The sequence below is a fragment of the Saccopteryx leptura genome, chromosome 7, assembly GCF_036850995.1.
Source record: "Saccopteryx leptura isolate mSacLep1 chromosome 7, mSacLep1_pri_phased_curated, whole genome shotgun sequence".
Lineage (NCBI taxonomy): Eukaryota > Metazoa > Chordata > Mammalia > Chiroptera > Emballonuridae > Saccopteryx > Saccopteryx leptura.
The window spans coordinates 65,135,558-65,161,717 of NC_089509.1; the positions used below are offsets into that span (position 1 = coordinate 65,135,558).

The window sequence follows — 26,160 nt, forward strand, 5'->3', positions numbered from 1 at the left end:
CAGCAGAGCAATGCTGTGTTCAGAATCACTGTTGGCCAAAATTCAGTAGATCTATTTAAGCCATGTCATAATGTAGTAAAGTGTCAGAAGCAGAAAAAAAAATCATGCAGCTTATTTTAACAAGCTGTGGAAACTGTGAAAAGAACTGGTTACATTGAGGAAGAAATAGACTCTACTCACCTGCAGGAGTCTAGCTGTCTGATTAAGGCTTGTCCTTTTTGCAATGCATCAGCTGTGCAGTCCATAATTTCTCTGTGTAACTCCTCATGCCTCACTGCCAAGACAGGCAGACTGAAACCCTCTGATTTAAGGAGCTTAAGGTAAGCTTCAACTCTTCCAAGTACATCAAATGCCTGCCAAAGAAAACACACTTTCATTTTCTGCTTTCCTAGTTTAAAATCCACATTGATGTGTACATGAAATACTAGAGATTAACCCACCCTATTTAATTTATTAGGTTAATCAAAACCAAAAACAAGTCTGGTCTTGGAAAAGAGCTGGGAAGTTTTAAGGCTCCATTTAGAGAAACTGATCACAGTTTAGTTCAGCAAAGATAAGAGTCAACACCTTAAAATTACCAAAATAGTTTGCATTGAGAACATAGCTATACAATACAGTTATACCTGTATAGAATTTGGAGAGACAGGCTTATTTTTTGCACATTCTGAACTTCATACAAATAATGGATGGGATAGTTTTCAAATATCACACCAACTTTCATAACCTGAATGTCTCTGTAATATTCTTAAAAGGAAATTCCCCAATAAATTGCACTTTCAACCTGAACCACTGTAGGGAAATAGTCAAGACATGATTAATGTGCTTTTGTATTTGCCTTTCCAAGTAGAAGACCTCTGCCTACTCCCTCCACCCATCTCTATGGAGAAGATAAGAATTCAGACCTGAGGCAGTGCACAGATGAAGACCACGGTAACATCTAGCTTTCAACATACAAATAAACTATGCAGGAAAAAACATACTTTTCCAAACGAAGATAGTGAGCAAAGAATTCTGAACTTGTATTTTCTTCCTTTATTGGTGATCAACAACAAAGCACAGGGTAATTAAGTTTATAGAATTAACACAGAGTGGCCCTGGCCGGTTGGCTCAGTGGTAGAGTATTGGCCTGGCATGCGGGAGTCCCGGGTTCAATTCCCGGCCAAGGCACACAGGAGAAGTGCCCATCTGCTTCTCCACCCCTCCCCCTCTCCTTCCTCTCTGTCTCTCTCTTCCCCTCCCGCAGCCAAGGCTCCATTGGAGCAAAGTTGGCCTGGGTGCTGAGGATGGCTCCATGGCCTCTGCCTCAGGTGCTAGAATGGCTGTGGTCGCAACAAAGCAACGCCCCAGATGGGCAGAGCATCGCCCCCTGGTGGGTATGCCAGGTGGATCCTGGTCGGGCGCATGCAGGAGTCTGTCTGACTGCCTCCCCATTTCCAACTTCAGAAAAATACAAAAAAAAAAAAAAAAAGAATTAACACAGTAACTTTTGGGTCATTAAGGTTTTAGTTGGCACTAAGATGGAGGAGTATATGGTAAAAAGGCCGTAAAAGAGGGCTGTTGTAATAGAAGGAGAAAAGAGAAAGAGAGCAGAGTGCATTGCACTGGTCTTCATAGGTCTTCTGATATCCAGAGGGACTTGAGCCTGGAGAACAGGAGATGAATTAGGTAAATTGAAGAAGAACTAAAGAGTAAGAGGACTGTTGCTATGTTGCCCTTTGGAGCTGCTAGAAGAAGCCACCATACAGGATGCTCCTTGCAAATCTGGAGAGCAGTCCTACCCCAGCACACTGGACAGTGCCATGTCAGCCGGCCCCTTCTAGTCCACCCTTCCCCAGTCGCAGAGCTGGAAGCCAGTGAGCTGGGTAGGGGCCTGACAGGTGCAGCAGGGAGACCCCAGGGAAGACTCGTGATCAATGAGAACAAACGGTCTTGGGAGTCTAGCACCACTGATACCCAAGGCACACCAGAAGAGCAAGGCTTTGTTGATGTAAAGGGGACACAGTTTAAGCCAAATATGGAAGACATAGCTGTGGAACTGTGTCAAAACATCCATGTTCCTACCCTGGCTGCCACGGCAGGGAGAGGGTTTTAATAGCAGATTGAAACTGAAAAAAAATTGAATTTATAAATGAAATCTCTCAAATATTGCCATAGTACATGTAAGTTGATGTTCTATTCTCCCAGCAGTGTCCTCATGTCTCCTGAATCTGCTCTTCCTGTTTACTTAGAAGATTTAAAACAAAATCATTGCCATTTATTTAGTAGCTAATAGGATGTAATGATAGTAATAACTATGGTTTAATGCAAACTATGTGCTGCTTCTATTTTATTTCATAATTACTTTTCATCACTCAACAAATATTTTTGAGTGTCAGCTGAGTTTCAACAACATTGTACATACCAGCCCTGGGAGGGAGCGGGATGTCACCTCCATTATACAACTGGGGAAACGCAGTCCAGAGAGGTGAAATAAATTGCACAAAGTGAGACTTCTGCAAAGTGGCAGATTGCTATTGGCACTCAATTTGTCTGGCCCTGAGGCCCTGCTCTTAAACCAAAGGCTATGGCACCGTGTGGCAGAGATTTACTATGGGAGGCTAAGCAAGAAGGGGTATTTCCAAGAAGCCTGTTAATCTTAGGTGAAAAAGTGGGAATTTAAAACTTGCTTCTTATAAACAAGTGTCTACCTTTCTTTCTTATAGGTGAGAAAAGATACAGAGAAAGGTTGAGTGATTTCTCTTACAGTATATTGGACTCTGGATGAAAGATATTTTTATTAAAGAAACTTTGAATCTGAAGAACTCTTCCTTAGCTAATCCTTTTCCTCCCCTGCAGTTGGCAACAGAGCCAAGATGCTGATATTAGAAAAGATTATTTGAATTACTATCTTAACCATTACATAACACATTAAAATGCCACTTGGCAGTAACCACTGTTTCTGGAATTTGAGAGGGGAGGTTGTTTGTTTGTTTGCTTGTTTGTCTTTAGCAAGAGAGACAGAGAGAGGGACAGAGAGGGACAGACAGACAGGAAGGGAGAGATGAGAAGCATCAATTCTTCCTTGCGGCACCTTAGTTGTTCATTGATTGCTTTCTCATATGTGCCTTGACTGGGAAGGGGGGTTCCAGCCAAGCCAGTGACCCCTTGCTCAAGCCAGTGACCTCACACTCAAGCTGGTCAGCCCATGCTCAAGCCAGGTGAGCCTGTGCTCAAGCCAGCAACCTTGGGGTTTCGAAACTGGATCATCTGTGTCCCAGGCCAATGCTCTATCTACTGCGCCTTTGCCTGGTCAGGCTGGAATTTTGTTTATATTTAAAATTTGTATTGCTTAGTTGAATAATGTTGAGTTTCTAGTTAATAGTTAGTCAAGGTTTAATGTTAAAGTTAGTGCCTAAAGCAAAAACTTGGTGTATTCCAAATTATCATGAACTCCCTTCCATCATAATTAAACTTTAATATATGTGAATTACTGCTAACAGTAATACACACTCACACTTAGGACAGAGAGAGCATTCACTTCTTTCTTCTTTTAAGATAATTCTCAGCCCTGGCCAGTTGGCTCAGTAGTAGACATCGACCCCATATGTGGAAGTCCTGGGTCAGGGCACACAGGAGAGGCGCCCATCCACTTCTCCACCTATCTCCCTCTCGCTTCTCTCTCTCCTCTCTTCTCCTCTTGCAGCCATGGCTCTATTGATTTGAGTTCATTGGCCCCAGGCATTGAGGATGGCTACATGGAGCCTCCACCTCAGGAGCTAAAAATAGCTCAGTTGTGAACACATCCCCAAATGGGCAGAGCATCAGCCCCAGATGGGTCACTGAGTAGATCCTGGTGAGGGCACATGTAGGAGTCTGTTTAGCCCTCCTCATCTCACTTAAATTAAAATAAGTAAGTAAGTAAGTAAGTAAGTAAATAAATAAATAAATTTCAAGCTCCAAGTGGGAATGGGAAAGGATAATTTCAGTTATTTTTCTTGCCTGTCTGTTTAAGTTCTCTTTCTATCTTTCTTTTTCTTTCTCCTTTCTTTCTCTTTCTTTCTTTCTTTCTTTCTTTCTTTCTTTCTTTCTTTCTTTCTTTCTTTCTTTCTTTCTTTCTTATTCAGTGAGAGGAGGGGAGGCAGAGACAGACTCCTGTATGTGCCCCGATCAGGATCCACCCTGCTAGCCTACTAGGGGGCTATGCTCTGCCCATCTGGGAGATTGCTCCATTGCTCAGCAACTGTGCTCTTCTTAGCACCTAAGCTAGCCATCCTTGGTGCCCAGGGCCAACTACTCCAATCGAACCATAGCTGCAAGAAGGGAAGAGAGAGAGAGAGAGAAGCGAGAGGAAGAGAGGTGGAGAATTAGATGGGCACCTCTCCTGTGTGCTCTGACCAGGAATCGAACCCAGGACATCCACATGCTAGCTGACACTCTACCACTGAGCCAACAGCCCAGGGCTCCACTCTGTTTTAATTTTAAGCCATTATAAACTTAATGCATACAATGTTTGTTGCTATTTTGAAAACTGAAGAAAACATGTGAAAGTAACTAGGGCATGATGGTGTATATGTAGTAAGTACTTAGAAAATATTTGCTGGCTATTACTCTAAATTTCCAGTGATGACTCACATCTTTTAAAAATCACCCACTGACTGTCACTCATCCCATGTGGGTCTTTCCTCTTTGTCCCCATGGAACAGCTGCTACTCTCACATTGTTGGGTTGGGCATTCATCTCACCACCACAGGAGGTAGATTCTAAAGCCTCGTGTACGTTAAATGCATGTGTGATGTGACTCCATGCCATTCTTGAAATTATCATAAAAGTAGTACTTCCTAATACCCTGGAAATAATTTGAAGAGTTATAATTCACTGGAAGGAGAAGGTACTATATATATATCAAGGGTCAAGATATCTCATACCTTAGAATCAAAATGGCCAAATTTTATCCAAAAGTTTTTTTTATCCAAAAGATTAAAGTATTAGGAAAGCACTTACTTATGATATTCTATGTTTCACACTTAATGGAACGATGGCAGCAAAGAGGGGGTGAGTGATTACATTTCCTCTTTAGCTCAACAAATATATTTGCAAAATTCCTCCTATCAGTAAAATAGGACGGACACTGTAAGAGAATTTATTCCTTATCCTTAATCCTGACCAAACCCTAATAGGAATAATCTATAAACACAAAAGTAGTTAAATTTACTAATTTTAAGAGGCAACTTCTCTCAAGAAGGTTCTTGTCTGTGATTGTCATATGCAAAGCTCATTTCTCTTATCCACATGTAGAATTTGATGAGGAGTCCATGTGCCAATTCCAGAAAAGATCTAAGTACCATTGCCTCTCAATCTACTCCCAAAATAGAACTGATGCTTTTCTGCTTATCATTCCATAGGAACCCGATACACTGGGTCCAGCCTGCAGAGATCTCTTTGTTACACAAAAGACACAGAACAGCTTATTTCTGGTAAGAACCCTGTGTCCCTCACATAAAACTCCTTTGTGATTAATATTTCACCTTTAGTTTTTCTCTTCACATCCGTCTCTTTCTTCCACCCTTCTGTGTGCTGGTCAAATAAAAGTTTTATGACTGGTTTAGAAAAAAAGAAAGGAGATAAACACAAGTATAATATTTTCTCCTCCTAGGGTTTAGCTCCCACTGACTATTTTATATGGTACCACTCAGTTCTCAGACAGATAAAGAAGAAATGAACCAGGGTTTTTTGGGCCCTGATTTGGAAAAGACTAAGGAGTTGCTTGGTTTCTGCTCTGTAAGATGCTAATAAAGATCTCTCTCTTCCCCTTGTAAGTATAAGATCCAAAGCAGGCTGCTCCAAATGAAACAGAGATGGTATCAGGACATGCACATTTCATTCTCTTTATAACATCTCTGAGATTAATAAATTAAGCAAGAACCACACCCATTCAGCATAATTCTTACACCATGCTATTTCACAAAGATGTTTAATAAGGAATAGTGTTTGCTTCTCGCTAATTTGAAGAGATTCAATATAAAATACACAAACAAACAGAAAAACAAAACACTGCAGAACCTTGAAAATTTCTCACCATGAGTCCAAAAGCCAGAAAATGCGTTTGGTTGGAGTCTTTATAATCACCAAGGACACAAACTCGACTGGGCTTTTTATTAGAGCAGTGGGCTCTGTCTGTGGAGATTCAGATTTCTTCTGGGATCATTGTTTATAAGGACAAAAAGGTTTGGTGTTTTCCTAAAGACCACCAGGGATAACTTCTGCTTGCTCCCGATATAGCAAGAGAATTCTTAACTTGGGTTCTGTCCAAATCTACGCAGGTTTTTAAATGCCATGGAGGTCAAGGGCAGAAGGGGGTATGGTTTTCAGCTCCCCGTTTTTCCTGCCCCCTACAGGTGCTCCGGTTTTCTCCTTGCCTCTCCAAGGCTGTTGCTGCTGGGCCCAAGGGCTCCTTCTGCATCATCAGTGTAACAGGGTGGATTAGTGGTGTCAATGAGAGCAGTCTAAAATCATGAGCACCTGAAGCCGCTTTTGGCCTCAGAATCTGAAAAGCTGAAGAAACACTAGCAGAGGGGGTCTGGCATTGAGAGGAGCAGGTACCTGGAACATTTTGTCAATAAGGCATGTGGGAAGTTTATGTATTGACCACCTCTTACTTTCTCTGAAATGAACCCACCATAGAAATGGATAGACAAGATCCATAAGTAGAACTTTAGACAGCCAGTCACTATTTATTATTTCTGAGTTCTTTTATTCAAATTGACTTAAGTGGTTTTAGGATGAACTTGGGAATATTAACATGGAAAAACGTCCTTACAATGTGCAAAGCCTTTTTCTTTAACTTATTCAACAAATATTTATTGAAATCTATGGGGCATACATACTCTGCTATGTGCTGGGGCTATGAAAATGAACAAAAGCTTTTAAGTCATATTGGAGTAGCTAGTGCAGCATCAGATGCATATATAATGACAAAATAATGGCTAGCACTTAGCTGCTCTTTGCACTAGTTCTGTATTAATTCATTTAGATAGCACAATGACTCTGTGAAGTACATATAATTATTATTTCTATTTTACGGATGAAAAAGCCAGATGCACAGGGAAGTTAAGTAACTGCCCAAGGTCACACAGCTAATAAATTTCTGAAACCAGATTCATACCCAGGCATCCTGGCTCCAAAATACACTGTTATTTCAGAAAAGTGTCGTACTAGCCAACATTTCTAAGTTTTCACATAATACTCCACAATGCCATTTATTTATACTCTAACTCTCTCCCAAAAATATTCTGTACTTTTATCACCAATTATAAGAACTTTTATGACAATTATATTCCTGGAAGTAGAGAAGGATTGTTAGACCTATTTTAGAAAAGAGAAAATTCAAACTCAAAAGGTGAATTGATTTGTCACCTGGTCGTGCATTTTGCAAATAAAATTTTGAACACTAGGTGGCATACAAGGATGATTAAGATGTAATCTCCTCATAAAGAGCACAGAGAAAATACTCAGGGAATAAGAAGAAATTAGCAATCAAGGCTGCAAGGAGACTTCTCAGAAGAAGTGATTTGTATGATGACCAGTCTCTACATAACACAACTCTCCTTTTCAGACAGGTACGGAGACTGAGAGTGAAATCTGTACTCCTTGCGTATTAAAATAATTAAACTCTCCTTTTTCAAAATGGCCTCATCTCAACTACCGCGGATCAATATAGTCTCTTATGACCAATGCACTTTGTCTTAAAACTCCATACTTTCTGATATTTCATTGTCTTCATTCATTCAAATACGGGGCATTTACTACCTGTAAGTCACTGTTCTAGGTGTTCTGGGGAAAACAAAGTGAAATGGGCATGTTTCTTAGCCTTGAGGAATTTTAATTTAGCAGAGGAAAATAAACCTATCTAAAATATCTACAATAGGCCCTGGCCGGTTGGCTAAGCGGTAGAGCGTCCGCCTGGCATGCGGGGAACCCAGGTTCGATTCCCGGCCAGGGCACATAGGAGAAGCGCCCATTTGCTTCTCCACCCCCACCCCCTCCTTCCTCTCTGTCTCTCTCTTCCCCTCCCGCAGCCAAGGCTCCATTGGAGCAACGATGGCCCGGGTGCTGGGGATGGCTCCTTGGCCTCTGCCCCAGGCGCTAGAGTGGCTCTGGTCTTGGCAGAGCAATGTCCCAGAGGGGCAGAGCATTGCCCCCTGGTGGGCAGAGCGTCGCCCCTGGTGGGCGTGCCGGGTGGATCCCGGTCGGGCGCATGCGGGAGTCTGTCTGGCTGTCTCTCCCCATTTCCAGCTTCAGAAAAAAAAATAATAATAAAATAAAATAAAATAAAATATCTACAATACAAGGGAGAAAATTGTGCATGAAGGGGAAACCAGTGAATACACTCCAAACTTAGAAGTGACGTAGCTTGGTTGTGAAAGAGACTCACGAGAGTAATAATAAAATGAGTGTCTTGATTATAAGATTATTAAATACAGACTGAGTTGTGGGCTCTCATGAGAAATGCAGGATGTTAAAGTATTCCTTGACTTTGATAATTGTTTCTATTATATATATTTTAGAAACTTTATTCTAATAGTTTGGCCATTTTGATCAAATATTTGCTGTGGTTTAAAAAACATGACCCTGAGCTCTAAAATCAAAGGTTTCTAAACAGTGGTGTAATTAAAATAATTTAACAACTGGTTCTCTGCCTTAATGACTTAAGTATAAAAAAGCAATATACTGAAAGGTAGTTTATTATTTTAAGTATTTAATAGTTAAATAAGAACAATAGAAGAGGCGCATAAAACCAGATTTAAAATATTAGTGAAAAGATACTAAATAATACCTTAAAAAAACAATAAAACTGTTATTTAAGATATTTCCATATTGCTTCTTGATTGGCATCCTCACCTGCAATTTTTTTCACCTGTGGATGTAATAAACATTACGGTGGGTGCTTAGGATACACTGTTGTGCAGATGAACATTAAAAAAAAGTCAGGAATGTAAATTTGTGATTTCCACATTGGGTGGCTGCCCAGGCACCCACCTTAGAGAGAACCCTGATTACAAGTGCCATTTTAACAACCAGTTTGCCAAACTCAACAAAAAATTAGTTATCGGCTCTGCTGAACTGGTGCAAACCGGCTGAATCCCAACACTGTTTCTAAACCATTCTCTCAGAGGAGAATAGGAGGGAGAGTAAATTAAGACATCACCTTATTCTCCATGAAGAGGTTTGCCTCATTGTGACTTTTCAAATTTTTACTATCTCTGTCTACATGAGGATATGTTCAGCATAAGGTAAAAACTTCTTAGTATGCTATTCAAGACCCTTCCTTGCCTGACCAGGCAGTGGCACAGAGAATAGAGCAGGGATCGGGAAACTTTTTAGCTGAGAGAGCCATGAACGTCACATATTTTAAAATGTAATTCTGTGAGGGCCATACAACGACCCATGCACATTAGGCATTATCCAATAAAAATTTGGTGTTGGATAACCGGAGGTCAGCTGTGATTGGCTCCAGCCACCCCCAACCATGAACATGAGCGGTAGGAAATGAATGGATTGTAATGCATGAGAATGTTTTATATTTTTAACGTTATTTTTTTTTATTAAAGATTTGTCTGCGAGCCAGATGCAGCCATCAACAGAGCCACATCTGGCTTGTGAGCCATAGGTTCCTGACCCCTGGAATAGAGCATCGGACTAGGACGTGAAGGACCCAGGTTTGAAACCCCGAGGTTGCTGGCTTCAATGTGAGCTCATCTGGTTTAAGCAAGGACCACCAGCTTGAGCCCAAGGTCATTGGCTTGAGCAAAGGGTCACACAGTCTGCTGTAGCCCCCCAGTCAAGGCACATATGAGAAATCAATCACTGAACTAAGGAACCACAACGAAGAATTGATGCTTCTCATCTCCCTCCCTTCCTGTCTGTCTGTCCCTACCTGACCCTCTCTCTGTCTCTCTCTGTCTCTGTCACCCCAAAAAAAGACCCTTCCTGACAGACCCCTGCCTGCCTCTACCACTTTGGTCTCCCATCACTCTGGGCTTACACCCTATATTCTTGGCAAAATGAATTAAATGAGGTTCCCTGAACATGGCATGACTTTTTACCATTCAGCCTTCCCCCAGTCCCTTCCAAATCTAACTCAATGGTCACCTTCTGCAGAGAACCCTTCCTTAACACGTTTTTCCCTGGGCCAGGTAATGGCTCTCACCTCTTTGTTCCCTGAGGCTGCAGGCTCACTCTTCACGGCTTTTCCCACAGAGCACTGGGCCTCTGCTTCCTTGCCTCTCTTCTAAACTAGACTGAGAATGTCTTGAAGTCAAAGATTGCTCCTTTTGTTACTTTAGTTCAGGCACCCATAGGGTGCATGACAACAGCAGATACACAACCTATTAGTTGAATGCAAATATGAAAGAAGGGAAGGAGGGAAGGCAAGTTGCTTTAATTTTGCTAAGAGAAAGGAAAGTTGTTCTGGAAATAAGAAATCTAAGACAGTCTGTCTAAGAATTATGAGACTGAAAGTAAGTATGCCTTCCTTGATGACCAGTGACAGTTAGCTTAATTTCTCGAACTTATTTATGTCACCTCAAATTCCTTCTGGATAATAAGTTATAAATCTTCCATTTGGACGAGTTTCTTCTTTCAATCCATACAACAACTGGACCATTTTAATTAATAGTTTTCCTCATCTATTTTTTAGAATAGTGTATATATAAATGAAAAATAATTAACCCAACTCCATGCTTAATTATTTTGTTTTCATCGGTAATAATAACAATAATGTTGCTGTAGGCATTACTGTTTTGCATCACAGTAAATATCTTGAAAGGATAACATTTTTTAAAAAGATGTTAACTTTTCAGCGTTGACTGCAGAAGCAGTAGAAGCCATGACAATTGTTACATTTCAAACTGTTTATGGCATATTCCCCTTGCTGCCACAACTATCACTTCATCTATGCATTTAGTCTGACCTCCCAAGAACCAGAACGTGTAGATTTGGCCTCTCTCCTCTGCTTGATTTTCCCTCATAGAATCATGTGCCTGGGAATGAAAAACATGAAATATATATTGACTAGTTAGCCAGAATTTATAGCTTTAGGTTCAATCATCATTGTCGTATAAATACAGACTCATGCTGTTCTGCTCTTGAAACATATTATACATACTTATCTCTGATTCACACCACATTTCCTAAACAGTGATAAATACATTTTTGGGTAATCAATGCATATTGACCATATCTTTCTTTTTGTGAACATGCTAGAAATATAATAAATAATAAATAATCATGAAAGATGAAAATCTTGAGGGATCAAGATAAGTTACTACTACAGGTGCTGTGTTCATATTTCATGCCATGTCCCATAACTCTTAGCAACATCTAGGAATCAGAGAAACTCTTCCCCAGTCAGCTATCATCCAGTGTTGACAATCAACCCCTACTTTTACTTCTTGCTAAGTGATTTAGCAACTAGGTTCAGAAACACAGTCAATAACTAAAATGGTAAGGAAGTATCTCAGGTTTTTGAGTTAGATGACCCAGTCTCCACTTGACTCCAGTTGCTGGCTTATGGAAAAGCATGAGTAGCCACACTCCCAAGGGTCTGTGTGTTAACCTTGCCACCTACTGTTCCCTCCAGGTATATCTCAAGCCAAAGGCTAGACACTGGGTAAGAAACAGACTTGACTTTAAGTCTTAGGTATTCATCAAATGCAGGATTGAGTAGTTAAAGGCAGTGAGTGGGCACTGATGTCAATGTGGACAATTAGTGATAATTATATTTTATTGAATTTCACAAATTGGAAATATATTGGCTTATAGATTTTTTTAATGAGTGTTACACCGAAAATTAAAGTAGTGAGAATCTTGTGAAATCAAGAGGTTCCACAATAAATAAATCAAAAATAAAAATGCCATTTACAAGTTTTGAGAAGAGTTTTCCTCTTTAACTTAAATGGGTTTACCCACCACATTATTTAATCATTTATCACTTCTTAATAATACAGTAAATAATTAATTTCAAGTCATAATTAAACATTCTCTTTCCAAACTCCAACTTGTATTTTTGCTGAGGTAAAAGTATCCATTATCCTTGACATTGAATTCTTAGATCTCTGGAGTTGGAAATTATTTCCTTGGTGCTTAGAAAAGGGAGAAAGAATTCTACACCTTTCTAAATGCACTTGCAAATAGAGCTTGCTATAGTATGGACAATTCCCAATAAAACTTATTACAATTTGAATGCCATGCATTCAAATTATGAAACAGGGGACTAGAAAGCAAGTCTATAGGTTTAAGAAACATGAGTTTTCAGGATCTGACCTGAGTTACTATGACTTTGAAAAAGTAACTACCTTTTTTTCTTTTTTTTTACAGAGACAGAGAGAGAGTCAAAGAGAGGGATAGATAGGGACAGACAGACTAGAACAGAGAGAGATGAGAAGCATTAATCATTAGTTTTTCATTGAGACACCTTAGTTGTCATTGATTGCTTTCTCATATGTGCCACCGTGAGCCTTTAGCAGATCAAGTAAGTAACCCCTTGCTTGAACCAGCAACCTTGGGTCCAAGCTGGTGAGCTCTGCTCAAACCAGATGAGCCCACACTCAAGCTGTCGACCTCGGGGTCTCGAACCTGGGTCCTCCTCATCCCAGTCCGATGCTCCATCCACTGCACCACCGCCTGGTCAGGCGAGAAAGTAACTACTTTATTATTTATCTTTAAAAATTAATATTACAAAAGATATCATTCTTTCTCCCTGAAGCCCAGGTATAATATTGAGGAGGGTGTCTCTATGGTAAGGTTCCATATAATAAGAGCAGAGAAATCAAGAGCCAGAGAATCATAATGAAAGAGAGAAAACAACCTCTGATTTTGCAAAGCTTCCAGTATAGGTTCATGCTAGAAACACTGTTTTGCTGTAGATTGTAGCAACAGGTTCTTTAACTGTTTTCCTTAGGAACAGTATTAATTAATTGACAGATAATCCAATCATTTTAGAATGAGGGTGTAGTGTAAGTTAGGAATTCTCTTCTTCAGAAACAGGACTGTTAGAGATAACCTTAACTAACACCTACCATCTCAATAGTTCAATGGCTCAATAGCTCCAATAACATGCTATATTTGTTTTTTCTTTTACAACAAAGAAATCCCAAGCAACAAATAATTTTGCAATAAATATCTCTTCAACATTTTTGTACCATAACTCTAGCACCTCTATTTTGGAATTTTATTGTTTATTCTTTTAAAAATGTTTCTTATTAGGAAAGAAACACAAACTTTAAATCACACTGTACCTAGCTTCTAAGGCCTGACTCCCCAATCACTTTCTGCCATGTTGTCCAATTTTTAAAACATCATTGAATTTTATAAGATATTAAAAAATTCCAATAAGGCAGATTGAAAAGGTATATTTGGTTGATACACGCAGAAATTTCTTCAAATAAGGTCACCAGCCTCAAATACTGAGCCCTACCCAAGTGATGTGAACAAGTGAACATTACCATATATCAAGAGCCACCCACTACAATCAATATTAAGGGAATCAACCAGGAGAAGCAGAGCACTCCTCCAATGCAAGAAGACCTGGACACAGCTCAAAGTTGATTTCTCTTTGGCTGACTTAACAAAGGCAAGACTTAGGCAGGGAAGTCAGGTCAAGTTTCTGTTTTACCCTTACAGTTTGCATGCAGAAGGCTTGCAATAGTCATGCATCTTTTACCTGATAAATGAAGGAGGATTTTAAAAAGAGAGAGAAAGGCCCTGGCCGGTTGGCTCAGTGGTAGAGTGTTGGCCTGGTGTGCAGGAGTCCCGGGTTCGATTCCCAGCCAGGGCACACACGAGAAGCACCCATCTGCTTCTCCACCCCTCCCCCTCTCCTTCCTCTCTCTCTCTCTCTCTCTCTCTCTCTCTCTCTTCCCCTCCCGCAGCCAAGGCTCCATTGGAGCAGAGTTGGCCCAGGCACTGAGGATGGCTTTGTGGCCTCTGCCTCAGGTGCTAGAATGGCTCTGGTTGCAACAGAGCGACGCCCCAGATGGGCAGAGCATTGCCCCCTGGTGGGCGTGCTGGGTGGATCCCAGTCGGGCTCATGCTGGAGTCTGTCTGACTGCCTCCCCGTTTCCAACTTTAGAAAAATACAAAGAGAGAGAGAGAGAGAGAAAGAAAGATCTTTTGTTAAATCTTTCAAGACTTTTTCTTTCTTTCTTTTTTTTTTTTTTTTTGATCTTGCTATATTTTATAATAATTCCCTTCCTCCATGGAAAACACTACAGAGGTGGGGACAATTATCACCTTCTCCCCTCAAATAAACCAATGACAGTTTATAAGATTAAGTCCTCATGGGGGATTTTGAAAAGTGACCCTTTACATGTCAAAGCTTTGAGTCTCTTAGTTTTAAGAACCAAATAATGACCATAATAAGAATATATTTTAAAAGCTCTTTTTTTTACTGTCATCACATGTGAAACCCTTTATGAAATCTTAATTTCTGTGATGTGCCTCAGCCTCTTGAAGTAAAGGGACAGTTGATCTAAAGTGACCAACTTGATCTCACACTGACCTTGTTGGCGCTGTGAAAAAAATCATTTGCCTTATTTAACCACGTTTTCCTTTCCGCGATGAGCTGAGCAGACTCCTCCTGAAGCCGATGCAGTTTCTGGTGGGAGAGCTGGAGGTGCTCCTTCTGCACATGGTCCTTATGGAGCAGAATCTCAAGGGCCTCACTCTTCAGTCTCTCAACAGCAGCATCCCATTCCTGCAAGAGATCGCTCTCTTCAGTTTATTTTACTCATCCTCCCCTTTTCATCATCTTTGGTAAGAGTCAGTACATTTAGATGTGTTGGACATTTCATAAATCTGTCATTATATTTTCTAATCATGAAAGATTAAATGCTACATTCCAGGTATGAGTACCAACATATAGATTAAAAGAGAGAGAGAGAGAGAGAGAGAGAACACAGAAAAGAAGCTAAAAGGGGAGAAGAGATGCTAATGGAAAGGCACAGGGTGGCTGAGATGTGAGACGGAAGGAGTGCCTGCTTTGCCTTAACAGAGGGCATTTCCATTCCATAAAAACATACCAAAAGAGGCCCTGGCCGGTTTGCTCAGTGGTAGAGCGTCAGCCTGGCATGCGGGAGTCCCGGGTTTGATTCCCAGCCAAGGCACACAGGAGAAGCGCCCATCTGCTTCTCCACTCTTCTCTCTCTCCTTCTTCTCTGTCTCTCTCTTCCCCTCCCGCAGCCAAGGCTCCGATGGAGCAAAGTTTGCCCGGGCGCTGAGGATGGCTCTGTGGCCTCTGCCTCAGGCACTAGAATGGCTCTGATTGCGGCAGAGCAATGCCCCAAGATGGGCAGAGCATCGCCCCCTGGTGGGCATGCCAGGTGGATCCCGGTCGGGCGCATGCAGGAATCTGTCTGACTGCCTCCCCGTTTCCAACTTCAGAAAAAGGAAAAAAGAAAAAAAACATACCAAAAGAGAGTCAACAGCATTTTTCATCTTCTAACTCATTTTGACCTACTTTTACTCATTTAACTATTAAAAAAAGTCTCTCTCCCAGTTCAGTCTCACTGCCAATGTGGGCAAATGTGTACAAGAAAGGAAGGGAAATCTCATATTTTATAATTGTTGCTTTTGCATCTGTGTTTACTTAGAACTGAAATTAACAGCTGTTATTCTCTGCAAAATTCATAGTTATAATTGTTCAGTGTTCCCTCCATCTTGACCCACTTCAACTCTCAGTGCTTCATTCTTAATGATACATTAACATTTCAGAAGAAGAAAACATTTCAGAAGAAGAAAAGAGGTAGTATTTTACTTTCTGTTGCATGAGGATGAAACACAGTAAGAAGAGAAGAAAGAAAATATGAGTTGCTGTAAACCAAACATTATAACATTCAATTTAGTTGAAGGGAAATTCATATTTTTTGCAAATGAACTGAAGCCAGTTTCAGTCTCATCAGAGAATTTTCTGGCTTCCATCTTAGCTAAGACTGAGTGCTAAACATGGGCTGTTTATAAAGAATCAAAAATTTAGCATCAAATTTCAAAAATCACAATCTGACTCCATCCTGGCTTGTTCTTCAGTGCAAAATGTCCTCTTATTAAGTTACATTTGTTAATTATATTGGATAAATTAAGTATAATTTTACTGCAATTTACCACTACTATATATTTCCATTTATTCATTTCACAAGACATGCTAACTACTATGTACCTAGCTCTAGGCTAGAATAAATGTCTTGGGGAATATAAAGAAATAAAATGTAGCCTGACCAGGTGGTGGTGCAGTGGATGGAGCATCGGACTGGGACACAGAGAAACCAAGTTTGAAACCTTGAGGTCGCCAGCTTGAGCACGGGCTCATCCAGCTTGAGCATGGAGTAGCTGGTTTGACATGACTCCATGGTTGCTGGCTTCAGCCCAAAGATTGCAGCCATGAAACCCAAGGTCAGTGGCTTGAGCGAGGGGTCACTGGCTCAGCTGTAGACCCCCGGTTAAGGCACATAGGAGAAAGCAATCAAGGAACAACTACGATGCTGCAACAAAGAATTGATGCTTCTCATTTCTCTCCTTCCTGTCTGTCCCTATGTGGCCCTTTCTCTCTCTCTCTCTCTCTCTCTAAAAACAAACAAACAAAAACCCCCTGAAAAATAGCCCTTTCCTTTTATAATACATATATAAACTGCTATTTTATATAAATTCTGTATATACTTACATTATTAAATATATTAAAATATGTGGGTCCTACAAACACATAAACACAATCTGGTAATATTTAAATAACAATTAGTGGGGGTTGAAGGTAGAAAGTATACATATTATTTTATGGACACCATAGACTTATTCTAGTATCTGTACCAGAGAACGATAATCTGGTCAGTGAGTGCAAGAGTGAGGGCAGCCTGCACAGCGGTGGCACAGCAGACTGAGCACTGGTCAGGGACACTGAGGGCCCCAAGTCGACACCCTGCGCAGCGGTGGCACAGCAGACGGAGCACTGGTCAGGGACACTGAGGGCCCCAGGTCGACACCCTGCGCAGCGGTGGCACAGCAGACTGAGCACTGGTCAGGGACACTGAGGGACCCAGGTCGACACCCTGCGCAGCGGTGGCACAGCAGACTGAGCACTGGTCAGGGACACTGGGGCCCCAGGTCGACACCCTGCACAGCGGTGGCACAGCAGACTGAGCACTGGTCAGGGACACTGAGGGCCCCAGGTCGACACCCTGCGCAGCGGTGGCACAGCAGACTGAGCACTGGTCAGGGACACTGGGGCCCCAGGTCGACACCCTGCGCAGCGGTGGCACAGCAGACTGAGCACTGGTCAGGGACACTGAGGGCCCCAGGTCGACACCCTGCGCAGCGGTGGCACAGCAGACTGAGCACTGGTCAGGGACACTGAGGGCCCCAGGTCGACACCCTGCACAGCGGTGGCACAGCAGACTGAGCACTGGTCAGGGACACTGAGGGCCCCAGGTCGACACCCTGCGCAGCGGTGGCACAGCAGACTGAGCACTGGTCAGGGACACTGGGGCCCCAGGTCGACACCCTGCGCAGCGGTGGCACAGCAGACTGAGCACTGGTCAGGGACACTGAGGGCCCCAGGTCGACACCCTGCACAGCGGTGGCACAGCAGACGGAGCACTGGTCAGGGACACTGCGGGCCCCAGGTGGAAACCCTGCGCAGCGGTGGCACAGCAGACTGAGCACTGGTCGGGGACACTGCGGGCCCCAGGTGGAAACCCTGCGCAGCGGTGGCACAGCAGACTGAGCACTGGTCGGGGACACTGCGGGCCCCAGGTGGAAACCCTGCGCAGCGGTGGCACAGCAGACTGAGCACTGGTCGGGGACACTGAGGGCCCCAGGTCGACACCCTGCGCAGCGGTGGCACAGCAGACTGAGCACTGGTCGGGGACACTGCGGGCCCCAGGTGGACACCCTGCACAGCGGTGGCACAGCAGACGGAGCACTGGTCAGGGACACTGCGGGCCCCAGGTGGAAACCCTGCGCAGCGGTGGCACAGCAGACTGAGCACTGGTCGGGGACACTGAGGGCCCCAGGTCGACACCCTGCGCAGCGGTGGCACAGCAGACTGAGCACTGGTCAGGGACACTGCGGGCCCCAGGTCGACACCCTGCGGTCGCCAGCTTGAGCATGAGATCATCAACATGATCCCAAGGTTGCTGACTTGAGTCCAAGGTCACTGGTTTGAAGTCCAAGGTCACTAGATTGAGCAAGGGGTCACTGGCTTGGCTTGAGCCCCCCACCCCTCTCAAGACACATATAACAAGCAATCATTAAACAACTAAAGTGAAGCAACTATGAGTTGATGCCTCCCATCTCTCTCCTCCCCACCTCTCTCCCTTCCTATCCGCACCCCCCATCAAAAAAAAAAAAAAAAAAGGCCCTGGCCGGTTGGCTCAGTGGTGGAGTGTCGGCCTGGCGTGCGGGGGGCCCTGGTTCGATTCCCATCCGGGGCGCATGGGAGAGGCGCCCCTTTGCTTCTCCACCCCCACCCCCTCCTTCCTCTCTGTCTCTCTCTTCCCCTCCCGCAGCCGAGGCTCCATTGGAGCAGGGATGGCCCCGGGCTCTGGGGATGGCTCCTTGGCCTCTGCCCCAGGCGCTGGAGTGGCTCTGGTCGCCACGGAGCTGCGCCCCAGAGGGGCAGAGCATCGCCTCCTGGTGGGCAGAGCATTGCCCCTGGTGGGCGTGCCGGGTGGATCCCGGTTGGGCGCATGCAGGAGTCTGTCTGACTGTCTCTCCCCATTTCCAGCTTCGGGAAGGTACAAAGGGAAAGAAAAAAGAAAAGAAAAAAAAAGAGTAAGGGCAATAGATTAAGAGATTGGCTTTATTTTTAGCATCTGTTATAAACCTGTGGCTTGTAAGTATAAAGCCCACAAACTTAGGTTAGATGTTATTACTTTTCCAGTATTTACATAGGCTCAGAGGAGCATGTTACTCAACAAGGAGCAGAATCAGGAGTAGTTCACAGGTGTGCATATAATGCTACATTCCAGAGAAATGAAACTAGAGAAACTCCAAAATTTCCAAACCTCTCAATAAGTGCAGAAGTGATACTCTTAGGCACGAATAGGGTTCTGTGAGTTTTCAAGAGCCATCATTATTTACAGAGTCATTTTGTCCCCACTTAAGGACAGCTAGTATGTGCCATGACGTTCTTTCATAAAGCACTGCAAATATCCCTCCCACTTAAAAACCACGACCTTAACTTTATTAGGAAAGAGCAAATATTTTTTTCAGACAGCACCCCTCTGGCACACATAATAAGAGTTCATTAAATGTTAGTCTCAGCTTCTTCCCATCGGTTTTATCATGGTTCATTAGTAACCTGACATTTGTTCTTTATTTATGGGTATTCTTGTTTCCTAATTGTAAAGTAACAAGAGTGGGAAGACTCTCCAAATGATACTGATGATGTTCTGTATTGATCAGTACTAAGGAATAACAAAATAAAGGTTTCTTTACTGCAGTACTTTTCAGAATCTTTAATATGTTCATGTGCATTCAGACTCCTGGAGGGAAACATGGTGTGAAACATTGTGAGCACACTTTTTTGACCAAGAGACTATTTGTTTGTTAATCATCTCAGGGGACTCAGGCTCCAGTTGGAACAATGCTGGGAAGCACTGCTCTGGTGGCTGAGAGCAGCGGAACCACGGATGCCTTCACCGGCTCTCCTAAATCCTCTTCCTTTCCTCTGTGCTTTGCCCCTGTTCCTCCAGCCCCTCGATTAGTCTGTTTCCTGTCTTCTGTGTCCATTCTCTCCTTTTCTGTCCGTTCATATTTGTGGGTCATTAATCCTCAGGGAACTCATATGAAGAGGTACTTAATGTGTGATACAGAATAAAGCAGGTAATTCTTTAATAAAAAAAAAAGGACATTGACCTGAACCTTCTGTGTTCATTAGAGGAATACCATGTCAGAAACACAGAGAACCTGGGGAAGGCCTAGAAAGTGAGGGGGGAGGGGCATGGAGGAGAAATTAGGACGTGGAGAAATAGGTTACAGACACTATGCACTCAGCCTGGACGGCACTAAGCTCTGGAACAGCGATAATCAACCTTTTTCATCTCATGGCATACATGCATTAATCACTAAAATTCTGCAAAGGACCAAGAAATATGTCATATTCTTTGCCAATCTGACAAACAAAAATAGATATAATTTTAATTTATTCACACTGGATGGCTATTGCTGTGTTGCCTGTTGTCATTTTTTTATTTGACAGTTGAAGGGAAAAGAGGTCAGTGCCCCTGACTAAAATTAATTTTTTTATGGAACACTAGTTGAAATCACTGTTTGAGGGTGTTGTCATAACTTTGCAGAACAGTACGGGTTGGTTTTGTCTTTCTATATGCCAGCACTGTGCTGAAAGATTTGCATGTATTATCTATTTCATTTCATCTCACCACACCCCTACGAGGCAGGACCTTTTATCATCTTCATTCTACAGATGGGTTCACTAGGGTCAGGGAACTTGCCCAACATCTCTTAACAGTAAGTGAAAGAGTCATAGTTCAAACTCAGGTAGTTTGACCCTAGAATCTGCTCTCTCAACCAGTATCTATCTAGCCTTAGCTTTCATAGAGGTCACATACAGAGTTGTTTAAAACCAGAGAATGATTAAACATACCAGCTTTACCAGCTTAGAATTATAGAGGTGAAACTTCCATAAAGCCTGGACAAGGACATGAAAACGATAAAAGTGTTAAACGATACTGGTATTTTCTTCTTTGAAATCAGAAACCTCATTGTTTCTAAATTAACACAATGCTATTAGAGATACAATTAAGAATTTACAACCCAAATTCAAGCTTAATTTTGATTAGCAACTGTACTAAAATAATAAAGCTCTTTTCCATGAGTAAGAAGAGAAATACCTGTTTTCTGACAGCGTTCATAAATCTGCCTTTGGTATAAATTTTGCAAACAACATTAAAAGAGATTCTTGTGGACCAGAGCCAAGTCTTTGAAAACCCACTTTAACCTTGAGCTTCACATTGTGTTACAAAAAGTGGGCTTGTCACCTTCCAGGGAACCTGCAAAGGACCATTCTGCGCATCTGATCTTTTCTTATTCCCCATCCCAGTCCTCTTAATTACATTTTCACAAGAACTCTGTGGGTATTAAATGAAGCTGGGCTTCTTCAATATTTCTATTCAATCTTGAAAGAAATATTAATTCTGTTTTCTCTGGGCAATCTATAGGCAGTTTCTGATGCATTTCTTTACCCATTTTGGCGATGCATTTCTCCATTTTCTTAGGGGACACTCCCACTATTTTATTTTCAAGATAAGACTTTCCAGAGTCATCTGAATCCATCAAACTATTTAAAATTTTTCACTGTCATTGCTGTCAAGGCTGGAGGAGCCCAATGGTGATCATCTTGGTCCTTTTTCTCTAAGCCATTGCGGCCTGCTCGCTAAGTGTTAAACCTCTGACTGAGTTTCAGTCACTCAGCAGTAAAATATTTCCTGAACTTGTTCCCACCAACAGAAAGCCAAAGCCCACTTTTTCCTTGGCTTTTCAGATTGACAGGGAGACATGTATATTTCTGAGCCAATAGAGACATGTGGCCCTGTGTGATCCCGGGCTCACGGTGTCTCCACAGGTCACTTCATTATTTTTCTTTTCCACTCACAGTAGCAACCTTTATAAACTATACATTTCAGTATTTCCTTTGCTGAGGAAATCAAGCTTCTCTTCAACCCCTTGAAAAGGTACTTCTAAGGGATTAGTGCTGATAGAGAAGAAGGTAAAAATAATTCCTTCTCCCCCCCCCCACCCCTTTTATTTTAACAGTCCCAAGTTAGTTCTTCAAATGAAGTTACAGATTTATGGATTGGCATAAAAAAACGCCCAGCAGGTAGATTCAAAAAGCAAAAACATTAGGTATGCCATTAGAAAAGAAACAACAGGATCACCATATGTTTAGGAAGCTTTCTTTTTTCATATGAGAACGTCTCTGTATGCAAGATTTAATGATTCCACACCATGTGGTAAATTATTTCCATCATAAACTTGATTTCAGAATATAATTTTTAAGTGGGAGAAGATGGATAAGAAGTAACAGGGAACATATTTGTAAACTACAAAGAAAATAGCAGTTGTGAAAATGCTGGCCCAAATCACATCTGGCGGAAACATGTGTCAAGCTCTTGTGTAGATCCTGCTGCATGGCCATTGCCTAGGATCTCTCATGAGACACAGCCCATGTCTTATTCATTCTCTAAGCCTACAGTCCCATTTGGTTCAGCACCCAGGAGAATTAACTCATCGACACAAAATCCTAGGATTTTATATGATTGCCTTAACAGATGGTACAAACAAAATAAATCTGGCGATAGTCATCAGAAAACATCTGATAGTGTGTTTAGAGGAGGAACTCTTTCAGAAGTAATGTTTACGCTTTTGAAGAGTATCAATGAGCCCTTGAAAAGCTGACACTGATTATGTGGAGTTGGGTGGCAACCTGGGCCAGTTTCCTCTCATGCTCCCTTTCCCGGGCTTTTCTACCCTGACCTCAACAAAGCAAGGGTCATACAGGAGAGATGGGTCTCATCCCACTCTGGCTGAGGGCAGGGTGCAGTGCCCACAGGCCATGTGAACTCTGCCCTCACTGTGAAGCATTTCAGTAGAGGCACAGATTGCAAATAGGAAAAACTGAGATATTGTGTATTGTAGCTGACTACCTGGTCCCAATTTATATTAGTGTTCTCAAAGGAAATACTTTTTTTATTTTCTAGAGAATCTATTGGAGATACTTTCATGAACTCAACATATAATTCAATTGTGGAGAAATTATTAGGTTTTGATGTTCACTTCTTACGATTTCCCTAAATGAAACAGATTAAGTTGAGAAGGAGGGTAGAACCACATATATTTTACCCACACTGAACATCAAATACAACCTAGAGCAATGACTCCTTTTTTTTTTAAGTGAGAGGAGGGAAGATAGTCAGGAAGACTGCCACATGTGCCCTGACCAGTATCTACTCAGCAACCCCATCTGGTTCTGATGTTCGAGTATCAAGCTACTTTTAGCACCCGAAGCTGATGGGCTCCAATGTAGCTTTCCTCAGCACCTGGGGCCACACTCAAACTAATTGAGCCACTGGCTGCAGGAGAGGAAGAAGAGGAGGAGGAGGGAAAAGCAGATGGTCATTTCTCCTATATGGCCTGACTGGAATCAAACCCAGGATGTCCACACACCAAGCTGACACTCTATCCACTGAGCCACTGTCCAGTGTCTAGAACAATGGCTCTTAAATCTGGCTGTCAGTATCTCCTGGGAAATTTTTAAAAAACACATTTTCACATTCACCCGGTAAGCCACTGAGTCATAATTATTATTGGTAGGGTGGAAGAATATGCATTTTTAAAAATCTGAAGGTTTTAGTTGAAATTAAGGAAAAATAGTTATAATTAGTCAAATTTTGCAACCATTGGACTAGAATATTCTGGAATATTTAATAAATAAGTAACGCTAAACCTAGAATAGATTCTGTGTAATCATACCAATAAATAGAGGGGACAGATATACAATGATAGTTTTCATTTTAAATTTTTAATTAATTTGACTCTGAAAATTACATCATTGTATTAATGACTCCCAAATCTAAAATTTAATTTCAGTTTTACAAATTACTTTATTCGTTTAAAAAGCATTGTGTTAAGCTGTGGAAAATAAACAAAATCTTTACCCTATAGTCCTTGAATGATGATACACCAATCTGTCTTGAGTTTAAAACAGCCTTGGTGCAATGTTGGATATCATCAGTCTTAATTCATAAACAGGAGCATTTCTACTCCCTTCACATTATTGTGTCAAAGGAACTGCTGATTTAAAAATGGAGTAGAGGAGATGACGTCAGAGTAATGGCGGGGTAGGAAGCGATACCGATAAATCTCCCCCAAAACTCAACAAGATCTTCAACCAGAAACAGAAAAACCTATACTTGGAGCTTCCAGATGCTTCGCAATACACCCAAAGGTATGATTGAGTGAAAAATTGGCTAAATATATAACCAAACCCCGAAGGAAATAGGGAGTAAGAAATGCTCCGCCTTCCTCACTAACCTAAACAGGGCGGCTTTCTCTGGTAACTGTGAATATAGAAACTGAGGCGGGCAAAGGGGGTGAATACATCCAGGCCGCGAAACAAACGGCCGAACCAGGCTGTGGCACGGAGATCCAAGCCGAGGAAAATCTGATCCTGTGGCAACCCGGGCAATACAAGCTAATACTCGCGCCAAACCCAAACAAAGAAAGACAAGCGGCGCGGCCATTTTTTACCCGGTCTCCTGGCTGGTGCACAGTTAGTGGGCGAGAGATTTCTTCCTAGGCCCCGGGAGTCAGTGCCCGTGTTGCCTCACGGAGAGGCAGGGTCAGAGGCCTTTCTGTGGGCCGAGGGCAGAGTCTCTGGGCAGCCCCAGCGCCCTGGGAAAGCCACGCATGGGAGGGAGTGAGAACTAATTCCAACGGTGGAGATTTTCCATGCCGGAGGGTGTTTCATATCCTGGTTTGCGCGCGCAGATAAGGAGTGAGCGATTCCTCCGAGTGCCCCGGCAGTGCGCGCTCGTGTTATCGCATAGAGGAGCAGAGTCAGGGGCCTTTGTGTGGGCCGAAAGCGGAATCTCGGGCCGCCCCAGCGCCTTGCAAAAGCCGCGCACGGGGACGGAGCGAGACTCAATTCCAACGCTGCAACTTTTCCCTGCGGTTGGGGGTTTCACTCAGAGCGTGAGACTGCTGGCCGGATATCCTGGTCTGCGCGCGCAGCCAGTGAGTGAGAGTTTCCTCCAAGCGCCCCGGAAGTGGGCACCCGCTTGTGTTACCGGACAGAGTGGCAGAGCCAGAGGTCTTTGAATGGCCGGAAAGCCCGCCTGATTATGCTAGCAGCTCTGACTGACTGAGCCTTACCCAGAGCCCTGTGCTGAGTGGAAATAGAGTGGGGAGTTGCCAGCTCTTTGAGCATCTTACTATCCAGGCAGAGGCAGCAGCAACCCCATAGCTGGATTATCAGGCTACTAATTGAGGAAGGAAAGACTAGGAGAAAGGCTCTAGGAACACGGACTCTCTCACTGTCAGAGCCTATAAATGCTAATAGCCTAGACTGCCAACGAGACTAAAGCACAATACATGACATTGCCATAGAGACTTATCAACTGCAAACCTCCACCTGAGCGTGGCAAAGGGGCAAAACCCGGGGTACAGAGTCACCGACCAGGAAGAGGGAGAGAAAAGAAAAAGCAAGAAGATAACCTCTCAAAATCAAGAATAATCTGCAGACTTTATAACCTATCCCATTTTATTATATTTGTTCGTTTGTTTCTCTTATCTTCATTCTTGATACTTTTTTTTTCCTCCTCCAATTTGGCCGATTAACTCTCTACCGGTCTTACTCTCTCGTCTCCTTGAACTACACTACCCATAAGTGTTACATCTCCCATTATCTTTTCTCTTCTCTTCCTTTCTCTCTATGAGGGTTGCACTCCAAAACCCTTAACTCTCTCTCTCTCTCCCCTTTCTTTTTTCTTCTTTTAGTGGTTCCCTCTTTTTTTTCTCTCTCTCTCTCTTTCTTTTCTCCCTCTATATTAGTTTCTTCCTTTCTCCTTTACATCTCCTCTCACTCAAACCTCAATAACAAACAAATTATCTTATCTGGGACTCAAACTTATGTTTGTGGCATTCTGGGGGGTTTTTACTTCACCTTTTTAACTCACTAGCAGTGCTCCCATCCCTGGCTCTCCATATTATCTAGTTCTTGTTCCACTAAATACAATAGTAATTTTTTAATTTGTCCCCCCATTTTTCCGTTTTCCTCTTAATCCTCTCATCATAACTCTTAGACAACCAACACCTAAAAGCAAATCATTTTATTCTTGACCCAAATTTTTTCCTTATTTGCTTTTTGTGGGTCCATACGCTCTTTTTTTTTTTTTTTTTCTTCTTTTTTCTTTTTTTTTTTTTTTTGTTTTGTTTTGTTTTGTTTGCCCCTTTATTACTTTTCCCCAATTCAGGCCCTCCATCACAGGCATTGTTTGTTATAATTCACAGTCCACCACAAGATTTTAACAAGAAAGAGGGGAGAGGAGAGGAGAGGAAAAAAGGAGGGGGGGAATAATTTCCTTTTTTTTTTTTTTTTTTTTTTTTTTTTTTTTAAAT

General features: G+C 42.4%; 1 protein-coding gene across 3 annotated transcripts in view; it reads right to left on the reverse strand.

The window, feature by feature from the left end:
- The window catches only part of CCDC141 (coiled-coil domain containing 141), a 242,337-nt gene that overhangs the window by 97,467 nt on the left and 118,710 nt on the right, over window positions 1-26,160 (reverse strand). For all 3 annotated transcript variants that reach the window (XM_066345145.1, XM_066345143.1, XM_066345142.1), the window contains exons 7-8: window positions 14,537-14,731; window positions 181-353 (exon numbers count right to left, since the gene is read on the reverse strand). In XM_066345145.1, coding sequence (XP_066201242.1) covers window positions 181-353; window positions 14,537-14,731 — 368 coding nt within the window. The remainder of the gene's footprint in view (window positions 1-180; window positions 354-14,536; window positions 14,732-26,160) is intronic.